This window comes from Callospermophilus lateralis, chromosome 5 (genome assembly GCF_048772815.1).
Source record: "Callospermophilus lateralis isolate mCalLat2 chromosome 5, mCalLat2.hap1, whole genome shotgun sequence".
Lineage (NCBI taxonomy): Eukaryota > Metazoa > Chordata > Mammalia > Rodentia > Sciuridae > Callospermophilus > Callospermophilus lateralis.
In genome coordinates this window covers 25,105,070-25,120,539 of record NC_135309.1, presented here as the reverse complement: position 1 = coordinate 25,120,539, position 15,470 = coordinate 25,105,070, and the positions used below count along the sequence as shown (strand labels likewise).

Here is a 15,470-nt window from a genome sequence, read left to right as displayed (position 1 = left end):
GGGTCCCTCGGCCTGCTCTGGGGACAGTAGTTTTTTCCTTCAAAGCAGCTCTGGGATCACCTGATCAATATTCAAGTATAAAGCTCTTTAAAGGCACTGGAAAGGCTCGTAACGTCAGTGAGAAAAGGAATCTCAAGAGTCAAGAGGGGACTGGTTCTCTATTGTAAATTTTTCTTTCTTTTTGAGAAAAAGCTTAATAGAAGAATTCTTAAATATTGTAGCAAAAATTGCCCCCAAGGAACCAAGGATTATCTACGACACATCAGCACCCCCGCCCTTTCCCAACCCCTTCTAGCTGCCATGTTCCACTGGAGAATGCCTGGGAGAATCTCAGCATTCCACCTGGTATTGGAGCTTGGATTTAGGGAAAACACCATCGACTCTGAGCAGCATCCGGATGGCCAGTGCTTCCAGAGGACGCTGCTTCTGAAGGTTTTGGCAAACGGTGAGCTGGTGGCTGAAGCACCACCCTCCGTGAATGTTGAATCTCACTCATTCCTTCCACTGCTTATTATGGGACGTGGGTTAGTAAGATGATGGAAGGTGGAGGACTTCGGAGATGAATTTAGGGCATGTCCAAGTTCAAGAACAGTCGGTTATGGGAACTGGACTGAAGCGTCTTGTCAGTCCCCATCATGATGTAGGCAACACAAGATCAAGGAGCCACCCACAAGCCACAAGTCAGATCTGTGCCTGTCTTCTGTATATCATTCCTTGGGTCCCAAGGAAGTCCCCACTGAACTGGCAACAGAGGCTCTGTTGTTCCTTTAGATGAAGTCTTCCCTTCCTTAGGATGGCACCTGGCAGTGAAGGGACCTTCCTGGGGGCAGGCCCTCCCCAAGACAGAGAATGCCCTTCTCTAATAGGCAAACGTGCATTCCTCTCCCAGGACACCCTGTCAGGAGGAGTGACACTAGGGCACCCATGTGATTTCAGGGTGTTCGTTTAAAAAACTGTGCTTTGGGAGGACAGAGTTTTAGCGATTGAGCCAATACACAATTTGAACAATGACATCTATCATGAGCTCACTATAGTTACGCTATACAATCAGGCAAATGTGATAGGACTTTGGGGTATTTAAAAAAAAAAAAAAAAAGAGAGACTTGAGGGACATGTCCTCCTTGCATTTGGTCACGTTGTACTTGTCACCCCATTCTCCAGGGTCTGTTTTGTCCCCTGAGCTATCAGGACTGTGGAGAAGCCAGGGATGCACAGCCCGAGGGGGTCAAGCCAGCAGAGGTGACACAAGTGGCAGAATCTAGCTGAGGCGTAAAAGCAGCATGCGTCTGCACTGAGTGACGCCCAGATGCGACCAGCAGCTGGCTGGGAGCCGCCTGTGGGAGCTGTTCCCTCATTAATCCAGCCCATTCGGAACAGCTGCCCCAGGTGGACGCACTGATACACTCTTGACGGTCCCCCTGCTCAGTGAGTCCGCACCTGGGAATGGAGTGCTATTTTGGTTTCACGCGATGCTCAGGACTGCTTAAAAATAAGACAAATCAACGTGGCTTGGGACAAAGGCTCCATCTGGCAGATTCCGCCTCGAGGAGAAATTAAGTGGTGCAGTGTTAAGCAGCTTTCCGAAAGGAGATGGGGTTTATTAAAAGGTAAATAGACAGCAAGAGAGGTTTGTAACCAACTGTAGGCCAGAGGGGAACAGGTGGGAGGGGGAGGAGAGTGGAGGAGAGGATGCCGAAGGCTCCATTTCTCCTGCAGTGGGTTTTATAAAAGAATGTCAGAGCACTGACAGAGAGTGTCAGGAGGATCAGCTGTCTGGAGGAATCTCCTAGTCAAAGTACTGTGATGAGCTGACCTGGGCTGTCTTTCAGGAGCTCCAACGCCAGGCCCAGAAGGCTCCATGTGGCCACACCCCAGGGTGAGGGGGAGAACCCCAGGGAGAAGGAGCACAGTAGAGGAATCAAGAGCATCTTTGAATCCCTGCTTCACTGCTCTGACCTGTGTGACTTTGGGCAAGTTACTTAACCTCTCAGAGTCTCTGACCCTTCCAGTAAAAGATAACATGTGCTCTCGCCACAGAGAGGTGATGAAAAAGAATTGGCCCAACCTGACCACTGTGGGGCACTGGGCTCAGACTCGGCCCTTAGCAAGTCCTCTTTAAATACCAGCCTCTTCACGACAGGATGAGCATGCCTGTTAATGTTGTTGTTTTATGGCCCCCAGTGTTTTCCTCTTCATGCTGTTTTCTGCTGACAATCACATTTCACGGCTTGGGCTGAAGCACAACCACCACAAACACATACACACAAAACTAGAAATCCAAACCTTTTCCCCAGCCTTGCAAAGAGGGACGGAATTTTAGCAGATTAAATATTTCTGACCCTGGAGCATGGCTACGGGGACAAATTCCCAGAATTGCATGTCCTTACAGTCAGGGCCAGAGGGGATTTGATAGATCTCTAATACTGACCCGAATTCTCCAGATGAGGAAACTGGGACTGGGCAGGGAAGGGGTATCGTGGCCAAGGTGCACAGTCACCACTCAGGCTGGACCTTCTTTTTATGGCTCCTACGAGGAGAACCAAGGGTCTGGTGGCTGGTTCAGGAATACTCAGAATGCCCGGCTTTTTGGATAGCTATGTGTTGAGGCCGCCTTGTAGAATAGGTAAGAGCTTCAGAGTCAGCTGAACTGGATTGGCAACCTGGCGCTCCCTTGAACCTGCTACTTAACTTTCTGATCCTCAGCTTTTTCATCTATCCAGTGGGTCAAACCTCTCCTACAGGCTGTGGGTGAAAGTCAAGATAGCACGTGAACAGTACCTAATTTCCTCCCAGCAAACGGCATTTATAGCTGCTAAAGTGTCCCTGCTGTCATCACCAGCTTGGAGCAGGAAGAATCATGGCTGGGGAGACAGTAGAGTCACAATGGTTGCGGTTGTCTGTATTCGTTACCTGACACACATGAGGTGTGGGACCTTCTGGCTGCAGAAACAACTTAAGAGGAAGTAGGAATTAAAAAGAGAGAAAGGCCAATATGACCTTAGTCCCTGACGTGGCCCCAGGAAATGGCACAGAGGCCGAAGGACTTACGGTAAAGATAGCCTGGGCCTGGGGCAGAGGGCAGCAGTGCTGAATTCCCCCGCCTCACAGGTGAGTCTCTGCTCTTTGAACCTGCCGGTCTGCTGTAGACCACGGTGCAAAGTGGAGGCTAGAACTGGAGGACTTGAATCCCCAGAAGGGAACAGCTGAGGCCCAAGAACAGTAGGAGTCCTGGCTGGCCTGGAGACCCTGGGGGACATGAGTGACCTTCACCCTTCCCGAGCTGCCCAGCTCTATCTGGGGAGCCTTGACGATTAGGTGGGAGGACTGAAGTCCCAAATCGACAGGTTGGGCTGAGCGCCACCGTCAGTGGGGCATGTGTTCGAATGTGACCTCACTCTTATCCAGAGGCTGGGGAGGCCTGACACATTTGGCCCCATTGGTACAGCAGGATGTTGGAATCCCAGGCCCAGGGGTAGTCCACCCCTGACCTCACTGACCAGGTGGCTGCCACCCACACAAAGCAGCAGTGAGTACGGAATGTTACCAGGAAGTGAGGGTTATGGAAACACCGTGCCTCAGAGGACGGGGAGCCAGGTGCTTTCACGGCCTCAGGTTATGGGGAAGCAGCCTGGGGGTTTGTGCCATGCTCACTCAGTGCTCTCTGCTAACCCGTGCAGACCTGGAGCCTCTCTCTCCTTCCCCCTGGGCTCTGACTGCCCACGGTGCCCGTCTTGTTGCCACACTGCGTGTCATGGTCTCCTTCCTCATTGTTTCATGCACCTTTTCCACTGTGTAATAGGCTTGTAAGAGCTGGGACGACCCTGGACCTGCCCCTTATGTACCTCAGTGGGGTCGGGTATGGTATCTGGCACATAAGGAGCGCTCAGTAAATATTAATTAATTTCTTTTAGATTTGTCTTGAACACAAGACAATGGAAGGAAAGTCTTTGCTACTCTCTAGTCCTTGTAGCATGCAATCTCTTCTTATTATGGACCCCCCAGTGGAGACTTCCGATAACAACATTATGATGTCGTTAGCCTACCTAGTAGTATGGAGCACCTATAATGAATGCAGCACCTGATTTATCTGCCTAATAATGAAATGATTTTTATTATCATGACTGTTCCATAGATGAGAAAACTGAGGCCCAGAAAGATTACCTAACTTGGATAAGGTGGTCACAATAAGTGTGCCTACAAGGACATGAGCGGCAGCTGCAGGAGCGTCCCGTCTCCACGGGACTTGTGGCAATGTTGGGGGGATGAGGGACATAGCAGCTGAAGCCCTTAGAAGTAGTGGCATAAACCTAGCAGAGGCTGGATGAGAACAGGGACCTCACCTTTGGGAATTCTGAGCTTCGTAATGGCAAGATGAGTGGCTATAAATCCTCACCTATGAGATACAAATCATGTCTGGTGTCCGGAGTACAGAGCTTCAGGGACACCTGAATTCTTTATGACTCTCCTACCCTGCTTTTGGGAAGAAGCTCATGCATTCACTCCTGAAATGACAAGCTGAATTGGCCCCAGTGGTTTACAGTCTACCTTGGGCTCAGGGCAAGGCAATGGAGGGGGAGGGGGAAGGGGAGTGGGAGGGGGAGAAACAGGGGGAGGGAGAAGGGGAGGAAGAGGGGGAGGAACTGGGGGAGGGGAGGAACAGGGGGAGGGGGAGGGGGAAAGTAGGGAGAAGAGGGGAAGGGAGTGGGAGTGTGTGTTCCTGTTGGGGGGCACTTGTGACATGGACACCTCTGGAGGAAGCCCAACTTGCTGTTGTCAAATGCTGAGCAAGTCCTGGGGGCTGTCTGCCACACTCTGCTGGTCTGTGAACTCCAGCCAGGGGCACTTTTCCTAATCATGCTTCAAATGGTGCTGGGTGTCCCTCCACAGTCTGCCTTTTCCAGATTCTCCCCAAGGCCCGTTTTGCTAGGTTATTAGAGCTTGAAGTTAAGTTCTGCTGTTATATATTTTTGTCTTGTACATTTAAAAATTCCAGCCAGTGGCCTTTCTTACTCCCTTGGCTCAAGTTCATGATGACTCCCGGCAGTCGAGTTTCTAGAACTCTCCTTAGCAATAGTGTAGATCATAGCTTCTTTGCGCTGCCGAAGCCTGGAACTATGCTAAGCATTTTACAGGTATTATCTCTGCTAATACCAGAAACGACCCCAGGATGTTTCATGATTATATTTTGGAGTCAGGATGGTCCTGGCATAGCGTACATTCCACCTTGTCAAACAACTTATTTCCTTTTGAGTTTTCCAGAGAGTTACTATTCAGGGGAAATTATGGCAAAATGGGGGCCAAATAACTGCTTTATTTATTTATTTATTTTTGGTACCAGTGATTGAAATCAGGGGCACCTGACCGCTGAACCACATCCCCAGACCTATTTTGTATTTTATTTAGAGACAGGGTCTCACTGAGTTGCTTAGTGCCTTGCTTTTGTTGAGGCTGACTTTGAACTTCTGATCCCCTCACCTCAACCTCCCGAGCTGCTGGGATTATAGGCGTGCGCTCTTGGGCCTCACTCAAATAACTGCTTTATGAACAGCTGCACAAACTTGATGACCCAGTGCACTATCTGTGTTAGAGGTTGGGTTGGACCAAGTGGCTGATGCTCTGGACTGGATGAGGCCCCTGGATGAGGCTTCTCTCAATCTAAATCTTAGACTAGGTATGCTCTGGTGTGCTGTGGATAGGTGGCTCCAGAGGGGCGTCCTGCATTTAGGATTTTAAAATCCTGCCACATAGAATAACTTGGAATGGAACCACCATTTGACCTAGCTATCCCACTCCTCAGCTTATACCCACAGAACTTAAAACTAGCATACTACAGTGACACAGCTACATCAATGTTTATAGCAGCTCAATTCACAATAGCTGAGCTATGGAACCCACCTAGATGCCCTTCAGCAGATGAATGGATAAAGAAAATGTGATACACACACACACACACACACACACACACACACACACACACACACACAGAGAGAGAGAGAGAGAGAGAGAGAGAGAGACACACACACACACACACACACACACACACACATACCCAAAAGGAAAATTACTCAGCCATAAAGAAGAATGAAATTATGGCAATTGCTGGTAAGTGGGTGGAATTTCAGAATGTCATGCTGAGTGAAATAAGCTAATCCCTGAAAACCACAGGCCAAATGTTCTGTGGATGCTAACCCATAATGAGAGGATAGGGAGGGGAAGTATAGAAGCTCACCGGAGTAGACAAAGGGGAATGAAGGGAAGGGAGGGAGAATGGGATGGGGAAAGACAATAGAATGGATCAGACATAATTTCCTATGTTCATACTGTTCATACCACAGTGAAACTCTACATCACGTACAGCCACAAGAATGGTGTCCAAATTGGAATGGGTTGTACTCCATGTATGTATGATATGTCAAAATACATCCTACTGTCATGCATATCTAAAAACAATAAATTTTTAAAAAGTAGAGCTGGTTATGGTGGCGCACGCCTGTAATCCCAGTGGCTCGGGAGGCTGACAGAGGAGGATTGTGAGTTCAAAGGCAGCAACAGCGAGGTTCTAAGCAACTCGTGAGACGTCTTTAAATAAAAATACAAATTAGGGAGGGGATATGGCTTAGTGGTTGAGTGCGCCGAGTTCAATCTCCAGTACCCTCCAAATAAATAAATAAATAGGGAAAAAATGGGAGAAAATATGAGAGAGGAGAAATTTGGTGTTTGTTTTTAAAACATTGTTCTCTCTGCCCATTGACGGGTAAACATGGCTCAGTGAATGCTCTTGGCTTTTAACAACAAAATGAGCAATTCCCCTGTATCCCTGGGGAAGGTAGCAAGAAAGTTGAAGGCTTGGTCTGGGATGGCTATGGAAAAAATTAGAGTTGAGATGTGTGGGATTAAAAAATAATTATTTGTTGCTACTTTCAGCAGGCACCAAGTTAAATGGTTTATAAGATTATCTCATTCAATCTATATGACCCTGGGAAGTAGGTACTACAACTGTCCCCATTTCATAGATGCTGAAATGGAGCCTCAGGGGAGGGAGCAACTATCTAGGGCCACTCCTTTGCTGAGTGACAGCTCAGAGACAAGCCCAGTTTCCACACCCAAGTCCTTGCTGGTAGCAGGCAGGCAGGTCACCCCTGAGGTGCCTGCTTTACCCTCCTGTGTGCTGTGACGTGTGGTTTACCTCTGCAGATCTGTTATTTTCAAGCTTTCCTGTACATCATCTGCCTATCTTTTCACAAAATAGATCTCAGAGATATTATGGCCACAATCGAAAGAGGAGACCAAGAGGGTCCCAGCTGAAGCAGCTTCATTTAGGCTACACAGCTAATTGGTAATATAACAAGGGTCAGAACCTCATCCCTCAGGTGTCTCCCTGGGGACCCAGTCATGAAAAGCAACTGGCAGTCAAAATCAGGGAGCAGGCCAGGTCCCCCAGCACCAGGCTTTCAGGAGACTGCCTGTTCTCCTGCAGGACATGCAATTACTTTGATGTTACAACAGCTGCCTGATTTACAGAAGGGACCCTCTCTAAGTCTTGTTTAAAAAGTCAGATGGAAAAAAAGAAGCTGAAGCTGTTGTGTTTCCCCCCTAAGTTTCTGACATTTCCAGGACCTGGTCTTTCTGATATTGGCAGAAGCTACAAGTGCATCTTTGAGTTGAGGTCCACACAGGCAGTGAACTAAAGTGTGCCCTCTCTGCCTGGAAAAATGTTAGTCCCCCTTCACTGCCCTCCTGAAATGTCACCTCTGCAGGGAAGGAGTCCCTGGGTCCCCAGTTTCCTGCAGTCCTCCGTACTACTGTGTCACTTTGAACGGGCATTACAACTGTAAGTTCCTCATGAGAACCGCACTGCGCAGCCCATGAGAGCACACAGGGCCTGCCCAGGGATGCGCACACACCAAATCCTGAAACAATATTTGCTGAACAGGTGAGTAAGCGGACGCCTGGCTCAGAGTTTCATTAGAAACTCTGGGTGGCTTTTGCTTCCTTTCAATTTGGGGACAAAACCCACCCTGGATTCCCTCGGTTCACATTCTTCCTTCCGCATCGCACGTTTCCTGAATGCAAATACAAATTTACTAAACTAGATGGAAAAATACAAGTCTCTTGCTGGGTATGGTTTCTAGATTCATTAAACTGAGCCCTGGGAGAAACTAAGCTAATACAATTCTGAAGCTAATCTCTCCTCCAAGTCATTCCATAAATCTGATTAATGGGTCACCTTTCGACCACAAGCACAGTTGCTGTATTAAAAGAAAGCACTCTAACAGGATTGTAATTCTGTTAACAAGGCTTCTGCTGTTTGCAGAGAGACATTTTCTCATGGTATTAACAAGCCTGGGCTGGCTGATGCCTGGAATTAGGAAGTAAAAGCAAAATCTGAAGGGCCCTGATGTTTGCACAAAAACACAAAGGAAAAAAAAAAAGGGCGTTGGGTCTTGAAACATGTAGATCTGAGATGAAATGGATAGAGTCGGTGATATGATCTTGATATGCTCAAGATCATACTTTTTATTTTTAATTTTTTGTTGCTTCTCAGAAAAAAAAATTATCCTCTCAGATCCTGTGTTCTTTGCCTGTGATTCCATCACACGTCCTAGGATCTGCCCTTTGACACCTGTCAGTCAAGATGGCTAACGGTCAGGTAGATTCCTAGCTTCTCATTTCAGGGTCTTTGGTAGACTCAGTCCTTTCCAGTTAGAAGAACTTGAAAGGGAAGAATAGTACAGAATGTCCCAAAGTGGGCAGGTTCCTGTTCATCGGTGAAAAGCAATTTACAAAGAATCTACATTCAAAAACCACTTTAAAGTGACAGTGGTGAGGACATAGAGGTGACCCCCCCGCAACATCTGTCCCCCTTCTCTTAGAAATCATTTCTTCTCTTTTCACTTGGGTTTTACTTCTCCCCTGAGCAGCCCATGTGCTTTCAGGGAAGCTAACCTCAGGCTGGGTGCTGTGAGTAAGCGCTGTGGCTCCGGAGGCACCTCATTTCTACACTCCCAGCTCCTTTCCCTAAGGGTTAGATCATGGGTGGGCATAGGACCCCTGGGGGCCACTGAGAGATGAGGCAGGTTTATGAAGGAAGCTTCCTCGACCTTCTAAGAGGGTCATCAGAAGTATCTTTCCTTCCTTCCTGGGTTACCACATGTTGTGAGGGCTGGCCCTGCTGTAGCCATCTCACTGCCATGAAGCAAGTCAGAGGGTGAAGCGGACATAGAAGGAGACTGAATGAAAAGGATGGCAGAGACTGGATCCAGAATGCTGAAGGAGCCATGCGGACTGCTTGCATACCTCAGGACTTCTGTAGTAACTTAAGTCAACAAATATTTTGCTTAAATCTGAATTGAGGTTTCTGCTACTTGCAGGGGGGAACATCTCAACTGACACAGCTGAGTTAAACAAAACTGGGCAGAATACTTAGGGTGGTTAGAACCTTTTCATATTAATGTGCATCAAAACTCAAGCATCACGCAGGTACTACTACCCCAGTTAAATTGGCTGTGGGTTCTCTTCTTTCATAATACGTCTCAAAGGACCGGATCTAGTGTGACTACCAAGTTTTAAAAAAATGGAGACTGAGATCCAGAGGTTTAGGTGAGCTTCCTGGCTGTTAGGATTGCCAATCCATGCCAGAGTACAGGCCCCTGACTCCCAGGTCTGCTTCTCACCTTAACATCAAGCCCTTCTTTTGTGTCTAAAGAGCCTTCTTCATTGATGAACCTCAGGAGTGGGATGGTTCTTTTGCAGAAACTCCAGTTTACTGGAATAGGATGCAAACTATGGGTTCCGTAGGCAGAATAATAGAACATTAGGTCTCATAAAATGGATCTGCAGTGTTTGAAGTATCAGTTGCCAACACTGAACAATCAGGTATTTCAGACAAAAATATGAGTTTCTAGCTCTCTGCATAAAGCTCAGATAATCTGGCAACACTACGCCTCTCTTTTCCCCTGTTGAGATCTGGGCTGGCTGAAGGCCAGCTCTGCTTCCTGGGATGAATTCTCAGCTTCCAGTGATCCGCAGTCCCCACTGTTCCCTGTTACCTCCCAACACAGATGGCATTTGCAGTACCAGGACAGGAGGAATATTGCTTTACTTTTTATAACTAGTCCATCTTATTTAATTCCCTATTTGCCCTTGTAGTCGGTAATCTTGTTATAACTGAGAAAGTTAAATTACCCCAAGTTAGATATGAAGAAATAGGTCCAAAGTCCAGTCAGTTTGGAGCAACCCTGAGTTAAACAGAGAGGAAACAGGTTCTTTACTTGTGGGTCTTTTCTTCATCTGCAGGGCGTGAAGGCCAGCATCCATTTTTTGGCTATGGACATCTTTTCAGAGACCATCTCTGCCATTGTTATTTTACTGAATACTGCCCTCAGGACCCTTGCTGTTCCCTCCTCACACAGAGCTGTTGGACTAATGTCTTTTCTTTCCTCCTGAGATTTTTATCATCCTGTTTTTCTGATGTTCCCTGAAAGCTGTTTTGAGAACAGAATAATAGCAGTCTGGCCCAGGTGGGTCCAGCTCCTAGCACAGGTGAGCCTGGGATCTAATTAGCATGAGACTATCCCCAAGAAGAGGCTCATTATTCTGGGACATTCTGGCAGAGCAAGGAGAACAGGACCAGGCTCTCTGCAACCCACTCCCTTTCCTAAGGATCCAGTTCCTTGGTTCACACCAAGAAGCCAATTTCCTGGGGGAAAAAAATGACAGGAGAGAGGTCCCAGGGGGACTGGTACCCAAAGAAAAATAATGCATCCTTAAAATCTGCCGCTTCCAACAAAGGTCTCGGCAGCCGGTCGTTAATTTTCCTCTTTTTACAGTGTCCTCACTCACAGGAAAGGGACATGTGCTTCTCAGTTCTAGGTGACCAGTGTGCTCCCAACATGCAACACAATTAGGTTTGGTTGGAAAAAGAATTAAAACCCTCCGATTATGGGGCTGGGGTTGTGGCTCAGTGGTAGAGAGCTTGCCTAGCATGTGTGAGGCCCTGGGTTCCATCCTCAGCACCACATATAAATAAATAAATAAAGGTCCATCAACAACTAAAAAACATTAAAAATCAAAAAAAACCCCAAACCCTCAGCTTAGTTTTTCTGCACATGGAATTGAGGCCCATCCAGCAAAGAGGCCAGAAGCTCACTTGCCGCTCACAGATGAGAGTGGGATTTCACTTAGGGGTTCTTTGGTGACAAACAAGTCCCTGTACTAGATCCCCTTCTGGGAGGCTTCCCCAGCTACAGCTTTTCGAGGGGAGTTTCTCTCATCCACCCTTCTGCCAGCCAGCTCTGAGCTGGCCGCTTCATCCTCCTGGGGAAGAGAGCCCCCCCCCCCCCCGCCCCTTGAAGGTTAGTGGCTCTTCCTGGCTGGAGCCCACAGCCTGGGAGCTGGCCCCATCATCCCAGCAGGGGCCAGCAGCTGTGCCCTTTCTCCAGAAAGGGGTTGATTGGGTCAGAGGCAGTGAGAGAGACCCAAGCTGCTCTTGGGAGAGGTGGGTGCTTTCCCTCTCTGCAGGGAGCCGAGCCCTCCTCTGCTGCCAGTCAATCATCTGAGGCTGCTGACTGCTGGTGCACATGTACCCTGTCATCGTCCTCTCTTAGCAAGCCCAGGTGCAACTCCCACACTTTCTTGAGAGCCACGTAGGTGGTCATGAAGTCATGACTCGCTCTAATTCTGCCTCCTTCCCTTACCCAGTAGGAGTGTGTCTTATCCTCCTAGCCCAAGGTGGTCCCTCGCCCAATAGAAGCTTTGTAAAACAGCAATATGTATCAAGTGACACTAAATCATGTGGCCAGAAGGTGACATGCAGTCTCTGTCAGGAAACATCAGAAAGGACATTAGTGCTGGGGGAAATACAAATTGCACATTCTAACCATAATTGCAACTTGCACTTATTGATCATTTATTACATGCCAGGTCAGGCATAATGCTAAGCACTTTCTCTAGAGATTATCTTGTGCAACGCCTATGACAACCAGAGGAATGGCTCCAATTTTACAAGTGGAAAAATCGAGGCTAGGAGAGGTCACCTTTCTTGCATAAAAAAGTCATGTAGTTAGCGTTCAGCCCAGGCAGTGTTCTCTGGTCCTGGTTCTCCTAACACAAGGCTTTCTGAGGACTACTTCCCTTAGGAAAAGTCAGAATTCATCCCTTCAAGGTCCCCAGACACACTCAAATGGGCCTATGGCCACATCAAATGAAAAAGGTGCTACAATTCACACAAAATTCTTAAACATTGGGTCAATTTGAAAGAGTTAAGAAAATGTTCCATAATGAAGACCTCCAACTGATTGCCCCCTTTGGGTTTCAGACTATAATCCTTGCTCTAGAGAACTGATCACTGAGATCCAAGGAGAGCTCCCCTCACCAGCCTTCTACCGGCTCCAGCTGGAGTGACAGAAGCCACAACCCCAGTCCCCAACTCTTAAGGATCACACCGGGGGCTGGCAGGACCTCCCGGGTTGTTTGCTTTACCTGCTGTAGACGAAGCACTCTTGGTTATTGATCACTTTATCGGACTGGTACCTCCGGAGGTCCTCCCAAGCATCTTTGATGGCAGTGACCGCCAGGATGACGCAGACTGGAATCACGCTCAACCCAGGCTGAAAAGCACTGACCACGGGGATGAAATTCAGAATCACGATGCCCACAAAGTAGAGGTTGGCAAACCGGTGCAGCTGCTCAAAGACGTTCTTGGGTAGGAAGGACAGCGCCGTGTACTTGCTGGTCTTGATCTGGTTCCCACAGTACTGTTGGTTGGGGTTCTCCCTGAGGGACCATCCTTCAAAGGGCAGGTTGGAGACCACCACCCGCCTCTTGTCGTCTTTCCTCTTCCGCCTTTTCCTCCCCTCCTTTCTCATCTCCGTGCAGCCCTGCCTCTCCAATCCTCATAATTCCATCCACTGGCCTGCTCGGCTGAGAACTTCTCCTCCTTCTTTCAAAAAGGAAGACTCAAAATAACCAGCCAGGAGACAGCCAGGACAAGCCAGGAGCCTTCAGGGAATGGGTGTGTACCCAGCAGGCCACTTCCTTCTACTCCTGGAAACCCCACCTGTTGGAATGTGGACGTCACCAGCAGATGTCTTCCTATTTCATCCAGGGCAGCCAGCAACAGGTGCACTAGCTCTGGGTCCTAAAACCTACCTGTTCAATTCTAAAAGCAAACAGTTTTATTCTGAGCCTTTAGAGATGGCATTTTCTTGGGAGAAATTACCCAACAACCTTAAGAAGGGTTTCTCCTGAACTGTCTCCTGAGATGATCCCGTCTTCACTGAGTTTAAACTTCTGGTTTCCAACCCACTCTTTTTTTTTTTTTTTTTTTCTTAAATTGTGGATGAACTCAGTGTCTTTATTTGTTTTCATGTGGTGCTGAGGATCGAACGCAGTGCCTCCCACGTGTGAAGCAAGTGCTCTACCACTGAGCCACAACCCCAGCTCCCCCACCCCCCACTCTTAATAATGCAACCACTTGTGCTTTTCCAAGTTACATTAAGTTTTCTCAACATTAGCACTGTTGACATTTTTGACCAGATAATAATTTTTCACTGTGTGCGGGGGGCTGCCCTGGGTATTGTAGGGTACTCACCAGCACCCTCTGATTCTTTTCGGTAGATCCCAGTAGTACTCTCCCTCCCAGTAGGACAGCCCCAAATATCTCCCAATAACAAATGTTACCTAGGGCGGGGGGGGGTGTTCAATTGCCTCCTCTTGAGAATCACTGAATTAAATGAGTGTAAGAGAATATCATGTAGGGAAAGAGACCAATTCTTGGAACCTACTGGGGAGTTTGTATAACCCGATTGCAAGGGAGAAAAACAGAAGCAAGTTTCCCTTACCCTTCATATATTCTGACGCTGGAGTGGTTTATCTCTCTATCAAAGCGGTGTCTCTTGAGGTCCTCCGTGCCGTCCTTGACCATGATGATGAGCAACACAATGGCCAGTGGCAGCATGGTGATCTCTCTGTGGAAGACTTCCAGGGAGGGCACCCAGTTCAGAATCACCAGGAACAGGAAGTAGAGGTTGGCCCATCTGGAAGGGGCAAGCCAGGTGTGAGTGAAGGCTGCAGAGGAAAATCTGCTCCCTTTCCTGTTTCTTCCTACTCTTGGCCCGGATGGACAGAAATGACCTCTACTTTCCACGTCATCTCAGATGTTGTGGTAGGGCTTCGAAGCCAGCTGATCTAGATAGAAATGCTATTCCTATTGTTTACTGGTTGATTAACCACCTGATCTTATTTTTGCTTATGTACTGTGGAGAGAGTACTTTTGACCTTAGAAAGCTCTTATAAATGTTACATACTAAAATATTTCTTAGGATATAGAGTGCTCCAGAGCATAGTAGTTACTCAACAAATGGCAGTTTATAACAATTATAAAATTTAGGATGATTCCCAAGACCACCTTTTGATTTCTAACCAGCAATGATTCTTCATACCGTATCTCAGAAGAGTGGCTTACGTTTTCAAAGTTTTCAAGCACATCCTATGTCCTCTTCCCACAGTGCCTTTGCATGTGCAGGTCTATCTGCTGAAATACTCTTCTGCTCCCTTCCCGGACTTCTATCTGCTTCTTTTCCCTCAGCTAATACATTTTCTCCTTTCAGCTTACATTTCAATTGCTACTGCCTCAGGGAAGTTTCTTCTGATCCTTAACTAGGTCCAATTTCCCTCAAATATCACCATATACCTCTCTTGGAAAGTAATTTATTCTAGTGGTAATTTTATTTTGTTACACAACTTAGAAATTAGTGTCTCTTTCACTGGAGAATACACTCATGAGTTTGGTCTCTTTTTTTTTTCTCATGTACCTCAAGTGCTCAACACGGGACCTAATAAATATTTAATGAAGAAATCTTCTCTAGGCACCTGCATTAGGGCATTCAAGGGGAAAATACCTGGTTAAAACAGGTGCTCTTTGGACAAGTGGCTGTGTACCTGTGAAACTGCTCACAGAGATTCCGGGGCAGGAAGGTGAGGAGGCTGTACTTGGTCGTGCAGATTCTATTGCCCGAGTATCTCCTGGAGACCTTTTCCCAATCCTGGTGGCAAAGGCTGTTGTTGGGGACCACAACCCGCTGCTGCGGCAGGCTCGGGTTCTGCCTCCCCCTCTCCGGAGGGAGCAGTGCCGTGGTCTCTGATGGAGACCGGGGGAAGCCGTCTGGAACTCGCCACCGCCACCTGGGCCAAGATGAGTCCACGGAGAGGGACATTTCCAGCGAAGGTCTGAAAGCCGACAATGTGAGGTCATCAGTATCAAGAGAAGCAGGTGTCATGCCAGCCCATCCCTTTGTCCAAGCAAGGCAGATGCTGGGGTCCTAAGCTATAGGATTGCTCCCTGTAATCCATGCCTTCTAGGATGAGTGACCTTAAACAGAATCACATGGAAAATATACAACTGAGCTGTGGTGAGCATTTGGAAGCAGTTAAGGGGAGTAAGAGGTGTTAGTGACACAGTTGGTGACACT

The 15,470-nt window shown here is 47.7% G+C and overlaps 1 protein-coding gene across 3 annotated transcripts in view; it reads right to left on the bottom strand.

Annotated features, from left to right (window-relative positions):
* The window catches only part of Atp10b (ATPase phospholipid transporting 10B (putative)), a 99,550-nt gene extending 84,335 nt beyond the window's left edge, over positions 1-15,215 (bottom strand). For 2 of the 3 annotated variants that reach the window (XM_076855701.2, XM_076855702.2), the window contains exons 1-2: positions 14,941-15,215; positions 13,842-14,036 (exon numbers count right to left, since the gene is read on the bottom strand). In XM_076855701.2, coding sequence (XP_076711816.2) covers positions 13,842-14,036; positions 14,941-15,215 — 470 coding nt within the window. Of the gene's footprint in view, positions 1-12,480; positions 12,867-13,841; positions 14,037-14,940 lie in introns of those variants that run through there. The other variant, XM_076855703.2, reaches the window with a different exon arrangement.
* Between the last annotated feature and the right edge of the window lie 255 nt (positions 15,216-15,470).